Source organism: Pholis gunnellus, assembly GCF_910591455.1.
Source record: "Pholis gunnellus genome assembly, chromosome: 15".
Classification (NCBI taxonomy): Eukaryota; Metazoa; Chordata; class Actinopteri; order Perciformes; family Pholidae; genus Pholis; species Pholis gunnellus.
This window is the reverse complement of record NC_136542.1, coordinates 5,166,862-5,191,663: the sequence shown is the minus strand read 5'-3', so window position 1 is coordinate 5,191,663 and position 24,802 is coordinate 5,166,862. Positions and strand designations below refer to the sequence as shown.

The following is a 24,802-nucleotide window of genomic DNA, read 5'->3' as shown; positions in this document are numbered from 1 at the left end:
AATTGCAGAAAAATACTGATTGCTGAATCTTTGAGTTACAAAGTTTATTTCTCATCTACATGAGAAAATATTTGTTTAGCAGTTCTAAAATTGTGAATGGTCAAATGAATACCTTCTATAGATTTCTTTTAATTTACCTGCTTGCTCATAATCCCCCCCCCCTCCCCTCTCCACAGGAGTATCTCCCCACATTCCTTTTTAACGGCTATGAGGATCTGGACACATTCAAGTTGTTGGAGGAGGAGGACCTGGATGAGCTGAACATCAGAGACCCCCAGCACAGAGCAGTGCTGCTCACCGCTGTGGAGCTGCTGCAAGAGTATGATGGTGGGTCAGGTAACCAACAGGGTGTTATATCTCACACATGTAGAGACACATTTGCCAAATTGAATAATATTCATTCAAGATTGAAATGTTAGTACAAAATGTTTAATTCTTCCTTATAACAAAATAGCAATCACTTAATAGTGAAAGGATAGATTACAGAAAACCCTGCACAGTCACATTAGATTAATATATATACTATATATGGCCGTGAAGATTAGTTTCTACTTGTTTTGTCACTTATTTTGAGAGTCCTTCACCTCACAGTTTACAGTCCACAATTTTAAGGAATCTCTCTCGTCTGTCCTTGCTACCTTCAAAAGCACAGGCTGTTCCCCAGCAGTTATCACTTGAGATCATAAGACGTGACTGTCTGCCCCCCGTTGGTGATGTTGTGCATTGCAGGAAGCAGCGACCCGGAGCGAGGCAGTCAGTCTGGAGGCTCACAGGAGAAGCTGCTGCTGCTGGACAGGCGTGGGCTCACGGGAGACTCCCCGCGGGACTCCGGCTGCTACGAGAGCAACGAGAACCTGGAGAACGGTAATGACAGCCTGAGTCGCCTGTGAACACTGCCCACCTCCTCCTCTGCCCTCTGCGGCCTCATCCTTCACTAGAAAGACCCGTGCCGTCTTCAGTCCTCCTTGATGCTCGAGCATTCAAAGCCGCCAAATTCAGCTTTCATGCTCTTCTGGAAAGACTCTATCGTCGCATTTACTTCTGGTGCTCTTGTTTTTTTTTTCTTTCTTCTTCTTCAAGTCATACTCTCTTCTGTTCCTGCATCATTGAATCCAACTGTTTTGCGATCACCTTTTTTGTCTGTTAAGTGCTTTTGAGAACTGACATATCTTGCCTTTCTTTACAAACATCACTTTCTCAATACAATATTTAAAAGGGGATAACACGAGGTTCTCTGTTATTATGGGACGAGAAAGTTCACTTCATGTTGAACTGAGCAGTGACCTGCAGACATTTTTAACACCCTTGAACAAACTATATGTGGAGCAGCTTGTAGGTCTACTCACAAATAGATCTGCAGTCGAGTGGTGAGTTAGTTGTGTGGTGGTTTTTGCATTTGCTGAAAATGGTGACTGTTGAACCGACGTGTGAGAAGATTTACATAGTGCTAAAAATAACAACTTTATCAGTAATTGCAGTACATATTTACTGTGAATACTTACTTTATTCATAGCTACAGTATATCATTCTTATTGTGGGTATTTGGTTTGGCTTAAGTTTTAAAAATGTCAAAATGGGAAGAGTTGTGCTTATTGTAAATATGAGGGTTCTTGTGAATGTCAAAAGGTGTGTGTGTGTGTGTGTGTGTGTGTGTGTGTGTGTGTGTGTGTGTGTGTGTGTGTGTGTGTGTGTGTGTGTGTGTGTGTGTGTGTGTGTGTCGGATCAGCCACACGTGTACAGTGTATTTCTCTCAAGATTTTGCTGTTTGTGTATATTTTTTTAGCCCAGTAAAATATAATGTTGCGCAATATTTTATCATGTGCCTGAAAACTGCATAATGCAGAAGAATTAAAATATTTACTAAATAGTATAATTATGGCATTTTGTATAATTGTAAATGCACTAAAATGTGGACTTAAAGCAACCTTTAATTTGGTTTAACACAGTTTAAGGTCAAAGTTAAACTTATTCTAACACTTATTCTAACTGAAGTCTCAGCATTTTCTGAAGTGTGCTCCTGTCAGCGTTGCGCGTGAGGAATAAATTGCTCCATGCTTTACCAGTCTTGACTGCTTGCTTCTTTTCTTTCCTTCGTCATTCATTCAGCTCCGCTGTTTTTCCTCATTAAGTCAAATACATGTCACCACTGACCGGCACCTGCATGATCTGCACACACTTCACTTGTTTATTTCAGGAAGGGACAAAAAGACGTCTTCATCCATGAGCAGGTCCTCCTCCGGTTTTGAGTCAAGCCACCTCCCGTCCCCAGAGTACCCTGCTCCCCTCCAGACCCTGACCTCCACCAGCGCTAGTAAGACTTCACTCCAAAGTAAACCAGAACACCTGCTCTGTATCTCATCACCACAAAGACCCTCGAAGATCAGCTTAAGTCTCCTAAGCCCGGCAAAGGGTCATCTTCCCAGTGGAGCCGCAGCTAGGAGTCTGAGCTGCACGGAGCTAAGAAGAAACCCAGCACCAGATCTGCTGAGGCGGAGTGTCTCTCTGACCGTCCTCCACAGAGCGCAGGAGAGAAAACTCATCCACCCTAAAAACTGGAACCTGACCCCCTGCGTCAAGACTGAGGAGAGCAGGTGGCAGCAAGTAAATTCTCAAAACCATTGCGAGGTCGTGTTTCCGTCCTCCCAATCTTCAACCACATTATATGATGCTGTGCCCAGCACTTTGAGCACAGATACAGCAAATGTGTTTCCCCCTAAACAAGCAGAAACGACACAGAGCACACACTTCCAGCTGCCACCCACAACTCCAGCAGAAGGGTCCAATCGTCCTTTAACTACACCGTCCTTAACAAACCCACACCCAGAACCTGTACTCACAGAGACCGCCTGCATGTTCAACTACCCAAATCACATTTCGTCAGAGGACAAGGGGAGTCGTTCATTTTCGGCGAATGCTGAAGCCCGCCGGCTGAAAATGAAAAGAAATAAGACGACGTCCATTAACTCAGTAAATCTGGGTTCCCCGAAAGAAGAAAGGCTCCAGGTCCACAGTATTGATCTGAAAGTATTGGCCTCAAAAGCACAGTGAACTGTTACTTTACAGACGTTAACTGCAGCTGTTGGATGCTGACCATCTTAAAACCATGTTCATTATGTCAGAATGTTCTAAAGGAGCAGTGTGTAGGATTTAGTGGCCTCTAGCTGAACTGGCAGATTGCAACCAACTGAATACCCCTCCGCTCTCCCCTCATATTGCAAGCGTTTCGGAGAACTACGGTGGCCTTGAGGTAACTTAAAAATACGAAAGGCCCTCTCTAAAGCCAGCGTAGAAACATAAAGACGACCCGCTGCATGTAGATATGAAGGGCTCATTCTAAGGTAAATAAACCCCCCAAAAAACATGATTTCTATTTTCAGGTGATTGTACACTATATAAAACATAATAATTAATATTACATTACATTTCTGCCAATAGATGGCCCCAAAATCCAGCACACTGGTCCTTTTTAAATACATGTTATTTTTCCAAATAATGCAATTATTTCTGAAAATGCAACCATGTATTTGTAGTGTGCCATGATGCATGTTCATCTGAGGTGAGAATGCAAGCGGAGAACCGTATCTTAGGTACATTTTTGCACAATAACCGTATAATACAATAGATATAAAGCGTTGTCACTTTTTTATAGGTTGAAGTGGATTAAACCCAACACAAATTTCCTTTTAGTTTCTTTCAAAATCATGTTTTCAGTCTAGTAGAATTATTCCTGCCTCGGGTAACGTACCTAAAGAGTAGACAGTGTTATGTTCATATTACTAACCTTTCTACACCTTTAGTCTGGTTACAGTATGGTCGACTTGGAACACCCCTGTCTCGATTTCAGATGTTCTCCATTCAGCTGAATCCAGTTTGTAGAGGAGACTGCAACTGAGTCAGCAGTTACAGGAACATCACCCCGCGGCAGTGAGTGGCCATTTATGGTTCATCAAACAAAGCCTTTATTAATAAATGAGTCATTGCTTGATCTAAATGCAAGTACTGATGGCAACTAATGAAACACTGGAAAATACTATATATCACAATGTAGTCGATGCAGTAAACTATCAGCAGTTTTATGGCACAGAAATATAATTTCCAGTGTTGAAACAAAGTTTAGCAATTCAAATGGTTGAACAATTGCATTCCACTCAAAGCATTTTAGATGTTAACAAGCGCTGTTTATTTCACATGAGTAAATTACGCACAGTGTTTTCCTGTTCATTCATTTAAGTAATAAAGGTTTCTTTCTTATATTCTTTGTAAAACTGCTAACAAGTCTGTTAAACCCTGTTCTACTTTCACATCAATAAATGTTGGTATATTTCAATTAAGTTCAGTATAGTAGGTCTCTGTACCCAAAGGCAACTGTATTTAAACATTTTAAAATCTGTATATATTACACTCTCTCATAACCAGTTCCAATACAATTGTTCACCAAAATGTATTATTTTCACATCATCACACTATAAAATGTAAAACCTACAGCAAATTCTTAAGATTTAAGTTTTGATTAGTTGCCTAGCTTACTGCTTATTATTTAAAGATGAGATTAAAGCAGAATTTAGTGGCAGACCTGGTTCACAGTTTAGCCTGTAGGGGCATTTCATGAAGGCACTGCCTTACCAGCCCCAGTGCGTCCAGGGCGGTTCCCCAGGCGAGGGTGACTCCCCAGCCTCCGTGGCCGTAGTTGTGGACCACAGGGACCCTGCGGCCCTGCAGCTGCACCACCTCCCTCTCCACCCTGGGGTTCCTCCTGCTCGGCCTCAGACCGACCCACTCGCCGAGAACTTTGGCTTTGCTGATGGACGGCTCCAGCCCGCTGCAGCGCTCCAGGATGCTCTTGGTGTCGCCCTCGTCCACTTGTAGCCGCCGGTCCCCCTCCTGCCTCGTGCCGCCTATAGTGACGCAGTGCATGCCGGGGAAAATGTAGGTCTTTCCATCTCCATCTCTGATGAAGTGCTGCAGCCAGGGGGCCTCCACCTTGAGGACCTGACCTCTGACGGGGTACACCTCGTTGTCATCCACCAGCAGTTTGGAGCCCAGACCAGAGCAGTTGACAATGACATCATAGCTGCTGCTTAATTCCTGAAGACTGTTGACCTTCCTCTGTTCCACTAGACCTCCAGCCTTTCTGAACCTTTTACAAAACAAGAATGTATGTTGTTATAAAGAGTGTCTTAAACTATTCATCTCAGGGGAATCAAAATGTAAATTAAACTGCAATTATCTGTAAATTATTTGAGTTTGTTGGAAAAATAATAATGACCTTTTGACGTGACCACGCGAGTTTAACATAGAAGACTAACCTTTTCTCGAGCCACGGCAGGTAGCTGGAACATTCACATTTAATGGTGGTGAACGCCTGTCCAAACTTGTGTTCTGGAAACCTTTTCAATTCACTGTCGGTCATGAATCGAAAGCCAATCACAGACTCTGACCAGAAGGGTTTCTTATCGGCCGGAACGTCCTTGAAGATTTGCCAGCTGGAAGAGAATCAAAACGATCTATTACTCTACTTTATGAGTACTCATCCCTTTTGTATAGACCTGTATAACAATCGCTACCCAGAGCTCAGCATTACTCCAGCTTCCGGTGAGTGTTGGGATTGAGCAATATCCAACAGGTGATCAAAGCTGTTCTTGAACCAGCTTCTTTGTCTTTCCAAGGGAATATCTGATGGAGAAATGGAGTCAAATCAGTCATTTTCAACCAGCAAACCTGTGTGCTATGTTCGTACATGTAAAGGGGTGGGGGTAGAATATGAATTTATTATGAACATTACAAATAATTATCATCCTGGTCAATTTGTACAGACTGAGGAACATTGTAAAATATGACACAGTTGGTGTAATGCATTTTCTAAGAGGGAGATTGTTGCGTACCTGGAAACTTTGCAGCAAACAGGATCCCAGCAGCGCCATCACTGGTGGTGTCTGGACTGAACTTCTCAGCCAGCAGAGTCACGGAGCAGAAAGGAAGAGCCTCAGCGATGCAGACGGCTGTGGAAAAGCCAATCACACCTGCTCCCACCACTACAACCCGGACACTTTTCATCCTGGACAGGCCTGCGTCTCAAACTGGAGGTAAACTGCGGGTAGAGAATTGTGTCACATGGTGCCAGTTTGCTGCAACACAACCTTTGTAATGAAGGGGTTAATCAACACCTACTCTAACCTTAACTGACTGCACAGTCCAAGGATCACTTCATGTATTGTAATAATGCATCACATAACAGACATTGTAAACTGCCCTCATTTTTACAGCAGAATGGCCATTGTTTTATTATATTATTAAATTCCTCTTACTGATACATAAACATCTTAATCTTATAGCTGGAGCAGTTGTTTTCATATTCTGCTGAACAGTTCGATATGTATACATGTACATATTTTATATAGTGATCATTCATAATGTGTAATCTGCATTAATAACTTTAGCTGTCAAATAAATATAGTGGAGTGAAAAGTACTATATTTATATCATTACTTATGCTCAATTTTTCCAGAAAAATGGAAATATTCATAATGTACAAATATGTTGTACTTTAGCAGAAAGTGATGAACTACACCGGACTTTTTATCATCCCAACACAACTCCTTACACCTGACTCATGGGACATGATATGCAATATTGATATTGTATAATAACATGGACATTCTGTATTAGCCATGTACCTACAATATCTGACCTATATCCCGACCAAGACTGATCCCTCCCACGCTTTATGTTCCAATCTGATTTTGTGATTGTATATATTATATCGTATTTGCACCTTTTATAACCGTTTTTGACAATGTTGCGGCTGACAAAGTGTCTTGTACTGACGAAAAACAGTCCATGTAAAACTCCACCTGCTGTGCGTTGTTACTGCTGTCACTTGTAATGGTGATCACGATCTCAAGCTTCCAAATGCATGTCAGTACATGTTTGTTTCTTCTGTCTTTAAAGGACGTGCAGATCCTAAGCGACGACAACGATTATCTACATGAAGTAAAAAAGTCCACTGAGTTAAAATTGCCCGTTTATTCAGATGATTTCATCCGACTAGCTGTGCGTCAGTCTCGTCAGAAACGCAACTCTCGCGATAAGTCAGTCACATTCACCCTCTCCGGCCGAAGTAGAAGGTAAGGTCCTAAAAGCTCACTACTATGTGGAGTTACGCCGCGTTTCGTGTGCTTAAGCTGTTTTATCACGTCACAAACACAAACGTCCTTTAGTGTAACACTATTTCAGGCTCAAACTTTGTCATTCCTGCAGGCTTTGGCCTGTTTTCTGGCTAGCAGCGGATGCATTGTTTGGGACGATGCAAGTTAGCTCGCGTGCTAACCATGAAGTAGTTCACGTCCCTGCAGGGTTTATCTGCAGTTATGAGACCAAACACTAGTAAACTCGGTGGATGTGATAACGTTAGTACACAATACGTGTAGAGTAGCCTACCATGCATTACGTTGTGAAACGTGTAGTCATGTAAATGTTATACATGGGTTATGTTTGTGAGCCTAATTGATCGGTCAGCATTTTATCATTTTGGTAATCAATGAATCGTTTATGTCATTTATGAGTAAAAACAATTCACTGTTTCCAGCTTTTTTCCTTTTCTAACTTACTTTATTAATTTGTCTTTTGGACAGTTCAGATAAGCAATATGAATTATCATTTGGTTCATAAAAGGCATTTTTAACTATGACGTTCATAGACTAGTGTTTTCATTATTAATTCATCTGTTGGTTATTTTTAAAATTGTAAAATCCATCACAATTTCCCATCTCTGGTATTTTAGAACCAAAAGTCCAAAACCCAAATATATTCAGTTTACAATGATACGAAACACAAAAACAGAGATAATCCTTCATTTAAATTAATTAAAATGATAAATTATTGGATTTGTTGTTGATTAATTTTCTGTTGATCAACCAACCAAGCAATATTATTTACTTAATGTTTCCACAACCTTTCTTTTAAAAGACAGTTCATTGATTCAGTAGCGCCGAGATCGATAAGTGGCCGATATATATATATATATAGTAGAGTAATAGTGTATTGTTGCTGTTTCTTTCTCTCAGTCATATGCACTGTTACCCTGTTTTAATAGAGACTTTCCTGTCATTGCCTGCAGGAACAGAAGTGATCGTTTCGAGGAGAAGATGTCCCAGAAAGCAGCAGACAGGACCTCCTCACCCATGGCCCTGCATTCAGATTCACACAAGCAGAGCATCCTGAGCAAATTTGACAAGCTCAGGAAAAGGGACCTACTGTGCGACATCACTCTGGTCGTGGAAGACGTGCACTACAAGGCGCACAAAGCCCTGCTGGCAGCAAGCAGCGAGTACTTTTCCCTCATGTTCACGGCAGAAGATCAGATCAGTCAGTCGACCTACCAGCTGGATGGTATGGCGGCCAAGATGTTTGCAGCGGTGCTGGATTTCATCTACAGCGCCCGGGTGTCCGTGGAGGAGAGCGCCACGGAGCAGCTTCTGGCCACGGCTCGTCTCATGGAGGTCCACGACCTCGTCAAGGTGCTCACTCAGCTCTCACGCTCTACTGCAGCCAGTAGAAGTGAGCAGGTAAAGGTTGACGTTGCCGTGGTTCCAGATCTGTCGAAATGCAAAAGAGGACGGCCAAAGAAAAATGTGCTTGTGACAGAGTTGGAGGAGGGAAGTTTGACATGTGAGCGCTCAGAGGAGAGACTGGCTGGAAATATGGACCGTGGTGATGTAGTTACAGAGTCTTGTACTAAAAACGATGCAGATTGCAACGCGGCAGCCGAACAGAGCCGCAAGAGCAAACGCAAAATCAGGCCACCGGTGAAATACAAGAGCTACAAGGTGAGCAGCGACACAGCAAGAGGGGAAGAGCCTGGGAAGAGAGGCAGGAAAAGGAAATACCCCAACACGGAGCCCCGGTGCGAGGACTGCGGCAAAGTGTTCAAAAACCACCTCTTTTTAAAGATTCATCAGAGGACTCATACAGGTAATCCGCCTCGAGAGTTATGATTCATGGCACAGGACTGAAGACTTTTATGAAACAAGCTTTCAACTGCAAACATTTCTGTGGACTTCTGTGTTATAGATCCGTGCTCAAACACAGCTGATCAAATGAACCTCAGTGCTGCTACTCCTTCACTGTACTTCATGATTGTTTCCCCAGGAGAGAAGCCTTTTCGGTGCCTGGTTTGTGGAAAGGGTTTCACCCAGAAGCACACTCTGCTGGTTCACCAGCGCATGCACACGGGAGAAAAGCCGTTCGTCTGTACCGTCTGCTCCAAAGCGCTGTCCACCAAACACGCCCTACAGGAGCACATGAACCTGCATGAAGGTAATGAAAGTATAAAGTTAGTGCTTCATTTGCTATTCTTTGGATTTCACCGTATGTACTGTGTATTGTTCTCTCATGAGTATCCTTTCATCATATTCAATTTATCATAAATGTACATAAAAATCCTGTTTCAAGCTAGAAAATTACAGTAAGTTTGTGATTTAGTGAAATATATTTGGTCAACATTTTCAGAAATCCTGTTTAATATTGTGTATACTCTTTTGAAATTGTTTAATTTATTCCTATTAAACACCAAATACAATAGTCTGTCAGTGCTTTGTTGCTATAAATGATTCCTCTTTGCCTGCATCCACAGGAGGAAAATCCTTTAGCTGTGATAAATGTGGGAAGACCTTCACTCAGAAGAGGCAACTTAAAAGCCATTACCGAGTTCATACAGGTGAGAATCGCTTCAACAGCAGCAGGTTCATTTTAAAAATAGTCCCTCTAACAGCAGAGTACTGTGTTCTTTGTTCTTGTTTTTGATTAAAGGCAAATCTTTACCAGAATGTGCTCAGTGTCATCACAAGTTCATGGACACGGCTCAGCTGAAAAAGCACCTGAGAACTCATACAGGTAAAGTCAGACGAGCTATTGAAACTGTACAGTTCTGTGAAACTATAATATGTGGAAGCACTTGATGACATCAATGATATCCTCACAGGTGAGAAGCCTTTCACCTGTGAGATTTGCGGGAAGTGTTTCACAGCCAAGAGCACTCTGCAGACTCATATCAGAATACACAGGTGAGAAGCATATTTTAAACCAGAGGACTCAAAACATTTCATTAACGAGCTTTAATTTATTCATAGTGTGACATTCACTCAATCACGGAGGAAGAAGTATTCAGATCCTTTATTTAAGCAACATCACCAGTACAACAGGGTAAAAATACTCCATTACAAGTGAACTATATGGTGTTCAAATTCCTATTTAAGTAAATGACATATGTATTATCAGCAAAACGTTATTAAAGTATCAAAGTAAAAATAATTGTAATCTGCCTTCAACTTAAAAGTAACTTCAAACCAAAGCTGTCAATGTAGTGGAGTAAAAAGTACAATATTTTATAAAGCATAAAATATATATATATATATATATATGATCATTGTTAATATAAAATGTTTTGAATAAAGCAGCTTTAACATTGTGAACAAACTTGATTAAAATCCAAATGTCCTTTTTCAGAGGAGAGAAGCCGTACGACTGTGACATCTGCAACAAGTCGTTCTCAGACCCCAGCGCGAGACGACGGCACGTCGCCTCTCACTCGGGGAAGAAGCCCTTCACTTGCTCCTTCTGCAGCCTCTCCTTTACGCGCCTGGACAATCTGAAAACACACACCAAATCACACAACAAGGAAAGAGCCGCGACACCCGAAGCGTCACCAGATGCAGCGGTAGCGGACGCCGCAGCGCCGCCGCCAGAGGAAGTGCGTAGCATCCTGCAGCTGCAGCAGTACCAGCTGCCCTCCAGCTCTGAACAGGAGATCCAGCTGGTGGTGACGGGAGACGTGGACAACATTAACTTTGTGCCGGGTCAGAACCAGGAGATCAGCATCATCGCCACAGAGGGGGACGCGGCAGACTCGGCCCACCCCAGACTCACCCTCCTCGCCCAGTCGTCGCACCAGAACGTGGGCCAGCCTGAGCAGATGCACGTCATCACCCTGAGTAAAGAGGCAATGGAGCACCTGCAGGCCCATCACGGTCCCCCGCAGCCCCTTCAGATGGCGCAGCGACCCGTCCAGCAGCTGCAGTTGGTGCACCAGCCGATCCAGCACCTGGCTGTCGCTCAGGACGCCCCGCTGGGGCCGGTGAGCAGGGAGCAGCACGGCCAGGCCATTCACATCAGCAGCCAGAGCAGCCAGCCCATCTCCATCAGCCAGACCAATGAGCAGATCTCCAGCCACCACATCCAGGGACAGACGTTTCAGATCCAGGCTGGGACCGTCTCCTACCTGTACACCACCGGGCTGCCGCAGGAGAGCTGAGTGTGGGCCAAAGCCAGACGGATAATGCTGCTGCCTTACATTATTAATGGCGTAATGGAGGAAATAAATGCAAATTCCATTTATTTACATTTTCTGTCAACCATTTCCCAAAGCATACCATCACTTCTTGTCAGCACACACAGATGTTGTTTTACTAGTTGAAGGTGACAAATTAAAAAAAATCCAATAATATTAAATTGGCTAATATTGCTGTTTTACATACACACATCAAAACATATTTTGACAAGTGTGCAAAATTTGGTGAGTTTTCGAGTATGGCAAGTCCCCCAAATATGCGCCCGATGTACTATGTGTGTTCGAATTTCAATAGGGCCTTCGCTGGCCCGACGTTGTCGGTTGCTCGGGCCCTAATGACATGACAATCCAATAAGTAGTTAAGATATTTCAGCCTGAACCAAACTGGTGGACTAACCCACAAACATCTCCTTCCAGAGAGTGAGTGAGGATTTGGAAGCTGCTAATAAACGCTGCGTCAACAATTCAGATAATCACTTCAGTTTTACACATTTAATTGTAATTATTATTTTTTATAATCACGTTTTCACTGAGAATAAATCTAAAAAAGTTCCAACTACCTGGCAATCTAGACATATTTCCAGATTTTATCAAAATAATAATTTGCCTGATGGTTTTCCCACAAAAAACAAGAGCATCAGTGTAAGTTGCCTGCTGGACCACAATTGGCTTCCAAACTAGTTGAGACGTCATAAAATAATCCTGAACGCCTGAAACTCTTGATTTAAGGTTAGCACAGAGAAACGTTCTTTCAGCAGATTAATTAAAAAAACTCTACACAGTGAAGCTCAAACCCAGACAGCAAAACAAACACCAGTAACACATCTGACACACAACCATCATCAGAGCTTCCACACCTGTAACATCTGGACGGCACTGCTTCTTGAGCAAATCCATTCTCCTCAATTTCCACCCGGAGTGCTGAGAGTTGACTCGACAGATCTGCCTCCATCTGCCCCACTTTGACAGAGGACACCACTCTGTGCACGTCACACATGGCTCAGGATCAACACGCCTAGGAACTGGGGAATCCAAAAATAATAATACACTTCCCTAAATCCTGCCAAATCTCTGCCTCCTCATGCTGACTTGTCGTGGTGTATCCATGGACACAGACGTTTTCCTGTCCTTCATCTGGACTCAGTGGCTGCATTTGATCTGTAGAGGGCTCCATCGTTACACTGGAGTCCTGTTTGTTAAGACTATGATGTCAATGATGTTTGGCTTTGTTGATACTTACCACTTCAACAGAATTCTTTTAATATACAACACATACTGCAAATATTTGATTATGCACCAGTTGTTGAGCAGCACCTACCTCAACAATCATGCATTCAAACACCTTGTCTTAATCTCAGCGGGTCCATTCCTCTTGGATACAGTGTGTGATTGGCTCTTAGCTCATGATGCGATTACCCAATAGCAAATCGCCTCCTTGGTGCCTGCAGAGTCAAATCTGCAGCTGTGCAATTCCTCTAGAGACAGAAATAAAACAAAGGCAGATCAAACCCAACTCCAGATTTTCAGTGGTTCTTTAAGCTTTATTTACACGCACCATCTCTGATACAGCCAAGATAGGAAGTGGAATTACAACTGGCAATGTCAACTTGGTGTCGCTTTTGTTTTTGTAGGAGCAATAGGAATAAAAGGAGTTTGAATATTGGCAGTGAGAGTTACTCAAGGTAAATGTAAAAAAAAAAAAAAAAAAAAAAAAGGAGCTTCAAGTTGGTATAAAATCACCCATGTGAAGCTAGAAAAATGATATTTGGAAGCACCCTTGTGCAGAATTTGTGTAAAAAAAAAGGGGGGGGGGGGATTCTATATTTCTGTGACATTTGGATTTTCTCAACTCAAGACGACGACGACACCATTTTAGGCACAAATTGCCGTTTGTGGTGGTCAAAATGTTGACTAAACCATAAAAACAAAAGTGCTGTTACACAGCTCTACCACACCTCGTGTGGAGGAAAAAAAAAAAAAGCACAAAATATGTACATATGGAAAATAAAATAAATAAATTCAGTGAGTTTCCAGCTGATATAGATGTAAACAAAAAAAAAAAGTTCATCCTGCTGTTCCTACAAAACTGTGCTGATGATTTTTTTGTTGCCCTTATAGCACTGGTTCCTAATATCTATACACTGTATATCTTCTTATTTCCACTTCATTAAATGCAGAAATATTTTGGCAATATATAAATAATGTGGTTGTTTCTTTCTCAAATGGCAAAATGGTTCTAAGATACTACGCAGCCTCCTCTTATAGAGGTGGAAACACTATTGGACCCAGCACCTGCTATAGTGCTGATAACAAAGGGGAGGCTACCGATGCTGCTCCATCTGCAGCCGCTCCCCGCTATCTTCTTATTTATAGCACCAACAACTCCTTCAAATTAACAAACACCAAAATATCCTAGTTGAGTGCTGTCGAGTCTCCAACGGTGTTTATTTTCAATCCAAATAGTCGTACTGTGTTCACTAATGTAAATGGTGTCAACTAGCGCTACATCATGTTTCCTACTAAACACGGTCCTTAAATTCTGTCCTAAACTCTGTGTACTGAGCAGTGCTTCTAATATTGCAGTAAGAGGAAGAGGAAGAGGAGGAGGAGGAGGAGGAGGGGAGGGAGGGAAGATGGTGAAAAGGGATCTGCAGCAGAAACACCATATTATCAAGACTTCAGTAATGCACCTCTTCAGAAGGAACAGAATTCACAGTTATGTCACTAAAATCACGCGGTAAAATAAACTTTACGTACAAAAACCACACAATGTAGATCAGTTCACATCTTGAAAACATATTAACCTCTACAGATTGATATTTGGTGACTCTGTGCATGGGTGGTTTGGGGGGGGGGGGGGGGGGGGGGGGGGGTCATTAACATTTAGCCTCTCAAAGAAACATTAAAATTAAAATTAAAAAAAGCTAGTCAAGTATCCTCCACTGGAACGTAATAATGTAACATTCGCTGCAGCTTTTTCTGTAAACAGGCCGTCACTCACAACAGGCTGACAGCTGGTTTGGCAAAAATGTTTCAGGTTTAGGTATGAAAGGGTGTGAGAGATGAGAGAAAGCAGGGTGAAAACATAATTCATCTTCAGTTTCATGTACCACTTTGTGATACTGCATGAGTGATTCCCTGAGACTAACACGAGTTGATGCTTTTCATATAGTTTTAACAAAATGTCCTGTACTTCCAGTCAATGCTGTTGTTCACAGCGCCCAGGCATTGATCTTTTTAAAAGATTTTTTTTTTTTCCCTCCACTGTGAAGACACCATTGTGTGTCTCGGACACTTATAATACAGTACCAAACTGAATGCCTCACATTAAAAATAATGGGGGAAAAATATACTACATGAATACACTTTTACATACTGTCTTCCCTCTAGTTGCCTGACGCAGGACAATGAACCCTAATTTACATTTTCCCCGACTTCTTTTTAAACCCCATGCTAAGCTCTAACTGAGCTCCTCAGCTTGGGACCCAGCTGTGAGGGGAGGTGTTCTTCGAGCTGGAGAGGCTTCCTGAATTTCTGTTGGCGTTCTGGGCGGCGGTGAGGCGAGAGTCGAAGCTGAGGTCCAGGCAGTCTGCGTCCATCAGTTCATTGCGGATGATGGAGTCCATGTCGCACTCAAGACTGCCGTTGAACACGTCGAGGTCCAGGTCGGCGGAAAAGCGATCCTGGCCGGACAAACCAGAGCCGAGCTGCATAGAGTCGTTCTTGCTGGGAGACCTCAGGAGCGGCTGCTTGGCGTCGGCGGGGCCGGCGTCTTTGTCAGAGGTTGACAAGCCAGCTTGCCAACCAGGCACTGAGGAGCTTTGGGCCTCACCCGCGCTGGTGTGGTTCACCGACGTGTGGTCTTTGCGGAGCAGCATGGCGTTTCGGCGGGAGTTCTGCAGGGCGATGGCGGTGCTGGCCTGCGACATCAGCGGGTCAGACTGGGTGAGCATGACGTTGCTGTGGCTGTGGGTGTCCAGGTTGAGCAGGTCCTGCAGGGTCTGGTGGTCGCTGAAGTGCGAGATGCAGGAGAAGGTGGTCTGCTTGTTCTCCTGGATGGTCTGCATGGGCGACTGTCGCAGGCTCGTGATGGACGGCGGGCTAAAAAGAGGGTTCGGCACGTAGCTGCCAGCGGGGCTACCCAGACTGCTCCCCGAGCAGCTGAAGGTAAACACTGAGCTGCCCTGCCCGTTGTCGCCGTTCTCTTCCTCTCCAGGAGGAGGCTGCTGGGATGCCGTCAGGCTGATATTGTCTAAAAGGTCGTCCATGAGGTTGTCAGAGAGCCCGTCGTTGAGGTTCATGGTACCTGCCAGGTCAGAGAGCCCCGTGGGCCCCGTGGACGGGGACATGCTGCTGGGGCTGGAGTACAGCATCGGGGAGAGGGGCGAGTCGTCGTCGGGCACCTCGTCCAGCTCCAGGTTGGCCAGGATCGGGGACAGACGGCCGCTGAGTGTGCTGGCGTTGGAATTGGTCCGGGAGCGGAAGTCTGTCCAGGCGTCCAGCTCGTCGCTGCTGCGGGAGGTGGGACTCCCCGTCCATTTGGAGAGGCTGGAGGAGCTCTCCGAGCTGCCCTCTTGAGCTGCCTGCAGCGAGGCTTTCTTCTTGGTGGCCCGTCCTCGGGCTCCTTTGATGTACTTGCTGTTATCCATCGATACGGCCCGCCGTCGGGGAGCTTTGCCTCCTTTCCCACCTTCCGGGTTGACCATCCACCAGGAGCTCTTCCCCGTTCCTTCATTCTGGACTTTCACAAAACGACTATGGAGGGACAGATTGTGTCGGATGGAATTCTGCAATAAAAACAAATAAAAACAATGAAATGCATGTTTCGTGCACGTTCTTCCTGTAGAGCCAGTCAGAGCTAATGGAAACTAGAGTCAAATTCCATGTGTGCCTAAACATAAAGCGGAATCTGATAGCATTCAAATTATACATCCCGACAATACAAAACCAAGGGGGGGCAGAACAATCAGAGTTTTGTAAACAAGTCAACAGTTTAGCCACATTTTATTATTATTATTATTATTATTATTATGATGATGAGGTAAAACAGAGAGGGGGGGGGAACCTGAATAATGATCCTCGTTCAGGATAATGTCTTGTGCTCACAACTATGGAAAGTAAAGTAAGTCAAAGTTGAAAGAGGAAGTTGGTCTGTGATTTCATGACTTTTGGAAACAGTCGCTGTCAAAACAATCTGATCACAAAGTTGATGTAGTTGTTGTGGAACCACACAAGCTTCCTCAGCAGATGGATTTTGCACGGTGGTCATGGCTTTGTGGATGTTTGAGTTTGAATACATTTTGAAGTCAATTTAACTTTCAATCCCATCTTTAAGCAAACATGAACAAGAAGTTCAGAAAATGTTACATCTGCTGAAGAAGATCATGAGACACACTTGAAAGCTCCAGAACAGCTACTGAACGGACCTTGTGGTGTTTAGACTGTAGTCATTTTACATAATCGCCTTTGTTTTTGCTACAGAATAACAGACTTTTTTGTGTCAATACCAACATGTTCCCAGAATTCAACAAATAACTGTGTGAGTACAATTATATTAATAATATAGACAAGATGAAGAAAACTACAACGATGAGACTAAAAGGTGTAATAAACCGGAATTATCCTTCAAGAGATAACCGGCCTCTCTGTGGGGCTGTCCGTCTGTAGGTCTATGAGGTTTGTGATAAAAGATGATAAGAAATTATTTGGGGTCCTAAGAAAGAAATTGAAATTTTTTTTTTTGCATCTTGTGAAATACTCTTCAGGCCTCTAAAAATCCTTCAAATTAAACAGTCAGCGAAGGACAAACCCTCTTTGGTTGAATTGCTTACAACCGACACTACTTCATTTTGAGGGGTCACAAAGCAAAGAAGTTGGCAACTTTTACCCCGGAGGAAGAAAATGAAGACTTTCAAAATCCAACACTGTCGGCGTCCCACAACGGAGAACTCAAGGTTTTCGATACAAACTATTACAACCAAGTACTGTGAACAATACTGCAGTGACTTCTAAGGAACGCTTCTTCTTTGCACCTCACACTGTGACCCATTTCTGGCTCTAAAAGGTCCACAGGATTTCCCCGGAGATGTTCCCGACTACGTACAAAATTAAACAGCTGGAGCCTGCTGACGGCCGCACCAAGTCACACTGCGGTAGCAGAAGAAGAAATCTCTGCAGTTCAAAGGCCAGGTTCACTGGGAGAGGGTCCAGCATAATTCTCTTAAGCTTGAATTAAACCGAGGTCCTATTTAAAACCATCTCTCAGAAGATTAAACTAATCAAACACTAAAGAACCTCAACGTATACAAACTGCAGCTACACAAGGCCGACCATAACGTTTACCATATGGATCCTATGACAGCAGCTGTGAGGGAGGTTTCTCTCCAGCTTTGTGACTACTGAGAGAATCAGTTCTCCTCTCAATGCAGTGAGTCACTGACCCACTGACATCAAAACGTCCAGCAAAGCTCGCTCTCAAGCCAATTAAAGGATCAAGTCCGCGGGCAAACACTTTCATCACTCACAACAACTCAGCACGTGTGACACAGAAATAAAACTTCAGGTACTACATTGATCTTCTGTCTTATTTCCACCCTCCATAAGTTAGCTGGACAGGGCTGGTGACTTTTTGCTGACCACTCAGAATTAACCAAAGATCTCCTAATCAGCTTAAAGTGCTGACCGAAGAGAATAAGGCAGCGTGTTTCTGTATTTTTACGCCGGTCAATTTTTTTGGTACTTTCCGACTTCCTGACACAGCGGCACTGAGCCGCAAGAACATTTGTTCCTACTGAAGACGTACTTCTTTAAAGGACATTTTGGTAAATACTTTGTGTGGATAGTTCTACGAGTAGATCGACACCACTCTCTTGACTCTACGGTAGATATGAAGCTACAGCCAGCAGCCGGTTAGCTTAGCACAAAGGCTAGAAATGCTCACTAAATCAACATGTTGCATCTTTTGTATTTAATCTGCACAAAAACAAAGAGTAAAAAAGTCACGAGAACAGAACAAAGATAGTTGCCCCCCCCCCCCCCCCCCTTTAGGTTGTTTAACTAGCTAGGCTAAACAAACCAGCTATTGGTAGTTTTCCCTCCGAACACCGCTGTGGGGATCGTTTTCAACCATGAAAGATTACGTGCTGCTGAGTATTTACAGCAGCAGGATGGTGTATTTGAGATAAACTCTAAACAAATGTCATACGTTTATAACCTGAAGGCTGGTTTAGATTAAAAGATGATGAATCTTTGATTGTTTGATAACGAGTGCAAAGAAGATGAAGTTAAAACACACTGAGGGAGCAACTCAAGAGTGTGCAGACTTTGTTTTATTTCCTTCATGTTATATTCATCTGTGACTAAATAAAATATGGATGTTTTTAGAGATTTTTACTTTTCTCCAAAGGCGGATGAATAAATTACCCTCATGGAAGAATCTTTCTCGGGTGGTTTTCCTTTTTTATGTTGGCTGAAAATCTGCTTTAATGCCCATAAAAGAACAAGATTATATGAACAATTTAAGAAAACCCAAACTGCTGCTGCAAGGAGACGACTGTTGACCCATTGGAATGCTGAGGACACACTGAGAGCACATGGACCGATTCCAGGAACACCAGTGTTGTTGTGATTAAAGGCAACATAAGGTCATAATTTCACTATTCTAAATATATACCAAGTGTGTGTAATTTGATGCACAAAGTATTTTGAAACACATTGGGTCACTTTTCACGATGTGCTTGTGAGGCAGCCAAACACTTCCCGTTTTCCTGCCGATGACTAACACCAAAATATTTCTCATAATAAAACTTTAAATCATTCTATACAGGGAAGACGAAGAGCATGCGTTTGCATCCTCATCCTCCATTTGTATATTAACGATAGCTGTGTGTCTTTACATGACCACCCTATGGTCTTTGTTATGATGAGTTCACTTCTATAATTACGGTTGAACAACAGTCGTCCCTCAGAACAGCTTTTAATACCACTTTGCCGATCGTCAAGTCCTAGATTTGGCATTTAAAGCAACATTGCTCTTTTAAGACCTTTATCTCAACCTGGCAAATTTCCTAATGCGACAGGTGAAGAAGTAAACCGGAATTGTTCTTTGATTAAGTAAGAAGAGTTGCACCGAGTTAAGTACGTCAGCCAGTTTAACTTTCTAATATTATTTTCAGCGTCTCTGTAAAGCACTTTGGCCAAGATCTGTTTAAATAAATAAAAACTCCACCAATGAAGAGACAATCAGAGACAAATATGGTTTGTCGGAGAACATATTTAGATTGAAACTATGAATCCTATTTTCAGTTCGGTATGTCACAGATGTCTTTACCAATACAGAGTCAGAAACAAATAGCCAAAACAAATAGCTGATTAATCAATTCGTTGTATGACAGAAAAATATCTTCATAACTGGTTGTTTACATTTAGCTTTTTTCATATCTTTGGGTTTTGAACGGTTGGTCACCTTTGACAACTGTGATCGACTATTTTCCGACATTTAACAGACTAAACAATCAATTGCTTAAATGAAACCGTTGTGATGATTTATTAAGAGTGAAAATAATCGATCCAGCACAACGGAGGGATGCGTCCCTATTTTCAGCAGGATTTGAGTGGCGACAAGTTCTAACTAATCAAAATGAGAACGAGTAATCATGCTCATGGATGTTTTCTTTAAGAACCGCCTCGCATCACACCCAATATCACACGAGTCAACTGAGCCTGAACAGCTTTAGCCTGTAAATGCTCACGTTGACAGACTTTATCTTTCTGAAATAAGTCATTAGGAACACAGTCGACACCATTAAAGCACCACCTGTCCTGTTCAGTCTCATGAAATCCAATACAACAGCCCTGCAATAAACAAACAAACCTTTGTGACACTTTGATTCTGGTTGAGCTTGTCCAGAGGCTTTTCATTCAACTCTGTGGTCTTTCATTATAGGCCACAACTTGTAGTGTTGCTGTTAGATAGTATTATGTTACAGCCGGTGGATGAAATAGCAGTTACACTTTGCAATACAACACCGTACAGAACAATAAAACACAATCTACAACCTCAAAAATGTCCATAGAACTCAATCGACTCTGATGCAAAATGTTATAAGCGGCACAAAGGCTGTTATCTATTACAGGAATGCTGAATGTGGTTACGCTACACAGGGGATGCTATTCTTGTGTCCACCCCTCCTGTATACAGGTAGTTAATGTTTGCTGTGGACACACACACACACACACACACACACACACACACACACACACACACACACACACACACACACACACACACACACACACACACACACACACACACACACACACACACACACACACACACACACACACACACACACACACACACACACACACACACACACACACACACACACACACACACACACACACACACACACACACCAGTCTGTGTTTGATGTAAAAAAGCTAAAGCTCCTGCCTCTGAACAGAAAGATCCAGTGGATGTTATTGTATCTTTAAAGCTCCAGCGACGTGCTATGTTTTCCGAATGCTGCACAGGTAGATACAGTAGGAGCCATGCGGCGTTTAAAAAAAAAATAAAGATAAATCAAAGTGCAACTCCTGCCTGCCCCTCCCCCACGCAGTCACAGCAGCTCTGCAGCACCCTTTGAGCAGAGACTGGAGCGATGCCAGTTTAGCCGGAGCCAGATCCGAAGAGAAACACTGAGCTTCTCTCACACTGCTACACATTGACCTACATCATTTATAGTCAGCTGATTGATTCTTGTGCGCGGCCACGTGGAAAAAAAAAAAAGACAGTGTGGCACACATTGGGGGGGGGGCGAGCCTCCGGCTGCTCGTGTGTGTGTGTGTGTGTGTGTGTGTGTGTTGTTTGGATTCACTACAGCGAGGAGATTTAACCTCGTGTTGGAGCTGCACACAAAGGTTGTCATTGCGTCTGGCGTGGAGAAGTGTGACAGGTCATGAATTTATGACCTCTCAGTCCCAACCATCAACACCATCAACACCACTGGAGGACTTTTTTTTGTGCTTTTTGCACACAGCCTCTCATGCAGATGACCACCCTTTTAGGCTGATTGCTGAATGTCACAGCTACAAAGCATCTCCCAGGAAATGCTGATGTCAGCGCTTCTTCTGAAACCCTAACATTAACCCTTTCCTCTGCGAGAACGATTTCTGCCCCTGAACACATCTGGTGGCAAAACACGAATAGAACACAAACACACAAGGTGTTAAGATTTAGTTTCTGCACAAAATAACGAAGAGCCCACTAAATTAAATACCACCAATGGTTCCAATGACACGTTTTTTGTGTTTGTACAGCTGATAAACTTAAGATTTCTCTCACGGTCACGTCTCACACTGCTTCTTTGTTTTTGTAAAACGGTGTGTATTACTGAAACTTTAAATAAAGAAAAGATTATGTTAAAAAGGCAAACAGTTAACCATCAACCACCTCCAACACTTGCTTTGTTTATGCAGATGCACGCATGATGTAGAGACCTGGAGGTCGTGTATTCACTCAAACGCTTCCAGTGATACACGTTTTCTATCCGCCAAATGAATACGCTGATTACCAGAGTCAAATGTAACAAGCATGCAAAACATGAATGAAAACTGACCTCCACTAATCTCGCGTATTAACTAACCAGCTGATGCTGTGCGGATTAATCAGTTATTAGCATCAATGCACGGCTTATATTGTGTTGTTCCCATCAACATGTCACATCATCACGTTGCGCTTTAAAGCACAATCTTGACCGTAGCTGCGATTTATCCACTAAGAAACTCACAGGAAATCGGCCTGCATCCCACATCCTACAGTTGTGCAGGATTACAGACCTATTTCCAGAGTTTTGCACCCCCCCCCCCTCCACCCCATCTAAATCCTGCAAAGCTCAAAGCTTTCATCAGACTTGATTCCATGACAGATGAATTGGTTTTCCAGGCCGAACTAATCCTTGAAATCAAACAGAAGCTGGGCCCCGCTGGAGCCTGTAAGAAGCCCCCTGTGCTGCAGTGTGTCTGAAAGTGAAATCAACTTTGCATTGCCTGTTTTGAGTCTCGACTTTCATACCCACTGATTTGGTTTTAGGCGCATAACTAATAGTGTGTGTGTCGTTTGATGCACACACTATTACAACTGTACCTTTACATTTTTGACTGCAACTCGGGTCATTTTACACCATGTGCTTGTCTGGCAGTCACACATTTTCCTGCTGCTTATTTATATGCCTTATAATAAACCTAAAATCATACATGGTGTCTGCACATAACCTGTGTTTGCACCCTCCTCCTCCCTCTCTACGTTAACCATGGCTGTGTGCTCTGTGTCTTTACATGACCACAGAGTGGTCTTTGTTATGATGTCAGCACCAGCATGTCACTGCTCACCTTCCAGCCAGCAGAGCTATTGGTGTCGCCTTTGTCCTTGAAATATGGCACAGACCTCACCATCCAGTCATAGATTTGGGACAAGGTCAGCCTTTTCTCTGGGGAGCTCTCGATGGCTTGCGTAATGAGGTCTGCATAGGAGTAGTTGCCCCAGGCGTTCCTGCGGGCGGAGGACTTCCTCAGCTGCTGGGAGGCAGAGCCGCCCTGAGCCGCGGCGGGGGTCTGCGCCGAGCAAGGCGAACCATCGGCGGCCTCCTCCTTGCAGGGGCCGCGCTGGTCCTCCACAGGGTGGGAGACGGAGCTGCTGGGAGACAAGCGAGACTTAACACCACCGCCGCCGCCGGCTTTCCGAGCATCGCCGTTCTCCGCGCCGCCACCCTCGTGCTCATCATCCTCTTCTTCGGGGATTACGTCAGTGTCATTTGTCCCGGGCTTGTCCGCGCCAGACTCCGGACGGGGCAGGGGCCAAGTGCAGGACCGTGGCCGCTTCTGGGGCTCGAAATCCGGATCTATCTCAACGTTGGAGGGGGACTCGTCGCCGTGGCGCGGCGCCTCAGCCATGTTAATCGCAATATCTCGGTCGCTGCACAAAGGGTTATAAAATCACTCGGGTCGCATTCCATCAATGTTGCGTGCAGGCTTCAGAGACCGTTTATTTACTTATGCACGGTATGCAAATGTCCAGCCCGCAGCCCAGTCCCAGCACGTGTCCGTCTCTCTGTCCTCCCGCAAGGCGTCTATCCGCAGCACACAGGAGCTGATCGGGCTGACCACCGTTAACAGAACATCGCCTTTTCTCGCGCACAGCCCACACCCTGGCCAGCATGCATTGCAATTTCGCGAAATGCGAGGTTAACGATGGGAAGAGTCGGCGGAAGACTTCCCTTCACACGCGCCCGCGTCCTGCGCCGCGATACTGCAAACGTGCATGCCAGAGAAAATGGAAAATGACTTAACCTAATGCCACCACACCAGCGTTATCGGTCCGCACACCGCTGCCATCTTGACCGTTTCCCTTCCCAAGTTATTTATCATCCACGCAGAGAGCTGCCAGTCCGCCTGTTCAGTGCGCTGCTGTCCAGAGACCATCGAGGCGGTGATTGCTTTCTCGAGGCCCTGCAGCTTTCTTTAAAAAGAAAAAAAAGGGAGGGGGCAGTGGGGGCTACTGGAGAAATGTGTCGTGGCTCAAATCCGCCCTAGCTACAAAAACATAACGATGCATCGTCGCTGTACATCTGTGGCATGTTGAACAGACCTGCACGGTGTCCTCCGTGTGGCCAGCAGCCTGCAAACGTTCATTCAATCTGCTGCAGCTGCTGCACACGAGTCCGATAGAAGGAAAGCCTCACGAGCCTCCCCCCCCCCCCTCCTGGACGGCACTGGAGTTAAAGTGACAGTATGCAGACGTCCGCAGGCCAGTGACATCACTCACTCACTCACTCACTCACGCGCGTGTCAGTGCGCGCACGCGTTTATGTGACCAGAGGATTCTTTTTAAGACGACAGTAAAGCTGAGGTAGTCTCCTGTTATTTGACTTAAATAATACATTAATGAAGTAGAAGAAAACATTAGTCTGGAATAGTATTGCTGCTGCAAGATGACCATAACCAGTACGTTTAAAAAAACATTCAGTTTATACAATAAAGGTTCTAAAAAATGTTTCAAATAATTTCCAATAATTAACTTTTTAATTATATTTTTTTTAAATAAAATGCATCTCACACAGCTCGTTTCAAAAGGACCTCCCATATTACTAGGAGTAAAACTATAGTGGATAAATACTGCACCTTATATATACTGTATGTATGTATTAATCTGTTACATTTAAAGAATAATCTAAACATAATGAAATCTTCCTTTAAAATGATCCGCCTTGAGTTATGTATTATGTTTTGCTGTGGGATGTATGCTGTACACCAGGCTGCTAAACCCACACAAATACAATACCTACTGCCCTGGTTGCAACATAAATAATACGGTAACTTTTAAAATATGAATTAAAAAATACAAATGTCATAAATGGCAATTGTTGTGAACTGCAAATTCTATTTATATTTGACTATCTG

At 43.7% G+C, this 24,802-nt stretch overlaps 4 protein-coding genes across 4 annotated transcripts in view; 2 read left to right on the top strand and 2 right to left on the bottom strand.

Moving 5' to 3' along the window:
• The window catches only part of sash1b (SAM and SH3 domain containing 1b), a gene marked incomplete at its 5' end in the record, with an annotated part of 38,635 nt that extends 35,275 nt beyond the window's left edge, over window positions 1-3,360 (top strand). The window contains 3 exons of the mRNA XM_079174662.1: window positions 177-336; window positions 730-864; window positions 2,195-3,360. Coding sequence (XP_079030788.1) covers window positions 177-336; window positions 730-864; window positions 2,195-3,048 — 1,149 coding nt within the window. The 3' untranslated portion in view covers window positions 3,049-3,360. The remainder of the gene's footprint in view (window positions 1-176; window positions 337-729; window positions 865-2,194) is intronic.
• A 370-nt stretch (window positions 3,361-3,730) lies between these two features.
• Window positions 3,731-6,054, bottom strand: ddo (D-aspartate oxidase; the record flags this gene model as incomplete). Its single annotated transcript, XM_079174239.1, has 4 exons — window positions 3,731-5,137; window positions 5,307-5,483; window positions 5,565-5,673; window positions 5,883-6,054. The coding sequence occupies 4 exons, from the start codon at window positions 6,052-6,054 to the stop codon at window positions 4,579-4,581; spliced, it is 1,017 nt and encodes a 338-aa protein (XP_079030365.1). The 3' UTR covers window positions 3,731-4,578.
• On the top strand, window positions 6,016-12,850 carry zbtb24 (zinc finger and BTB domain containing 24). The gene is made up of 7 exons (XM_079174238.1): window positions 6,016-6,083; window positions 8,117-8,970; window positions 9,148-9,315; window positions 9,632-9,715; window positions 9,808-9,891; window positions 9,980-10,061; window positions 10,504-12,850. Exons 2-7 carry the CDS (start codon window positions 8,145-8,147, stop codon window positions 11,306-11,308), a joined length of 2,049 nt encoding a protein of 682 aa, XP_079030364.1. The 5' UTR covers window positions 6,016-6,083; window positions 8,117-8,144; the 3' UTR covers window positions 11,309-12,850.
• A 1,967-nt stretch (window positions 12,851-14,817) lies between these two features.
• foxo3a (forkhead box O3A) lies at window positions 14,818-23,296 on the bottom strand (the record flags this gene model as incomplete). The annotated part of the gene is made up of 2 exons (XM_079174967.1): window positions 14,818-16,131; window positions 22,736-23,296. 2 exons carry the CDS (start codon window positions 23,294-23,296, stop codon window positions 14,818-14,820), a joined length of 1,875 nt encoding a protein of 624 aa, XP_079031093.1.
• Window positions 23,297-24,802: the final 1,506 nt, after the last annotated feature.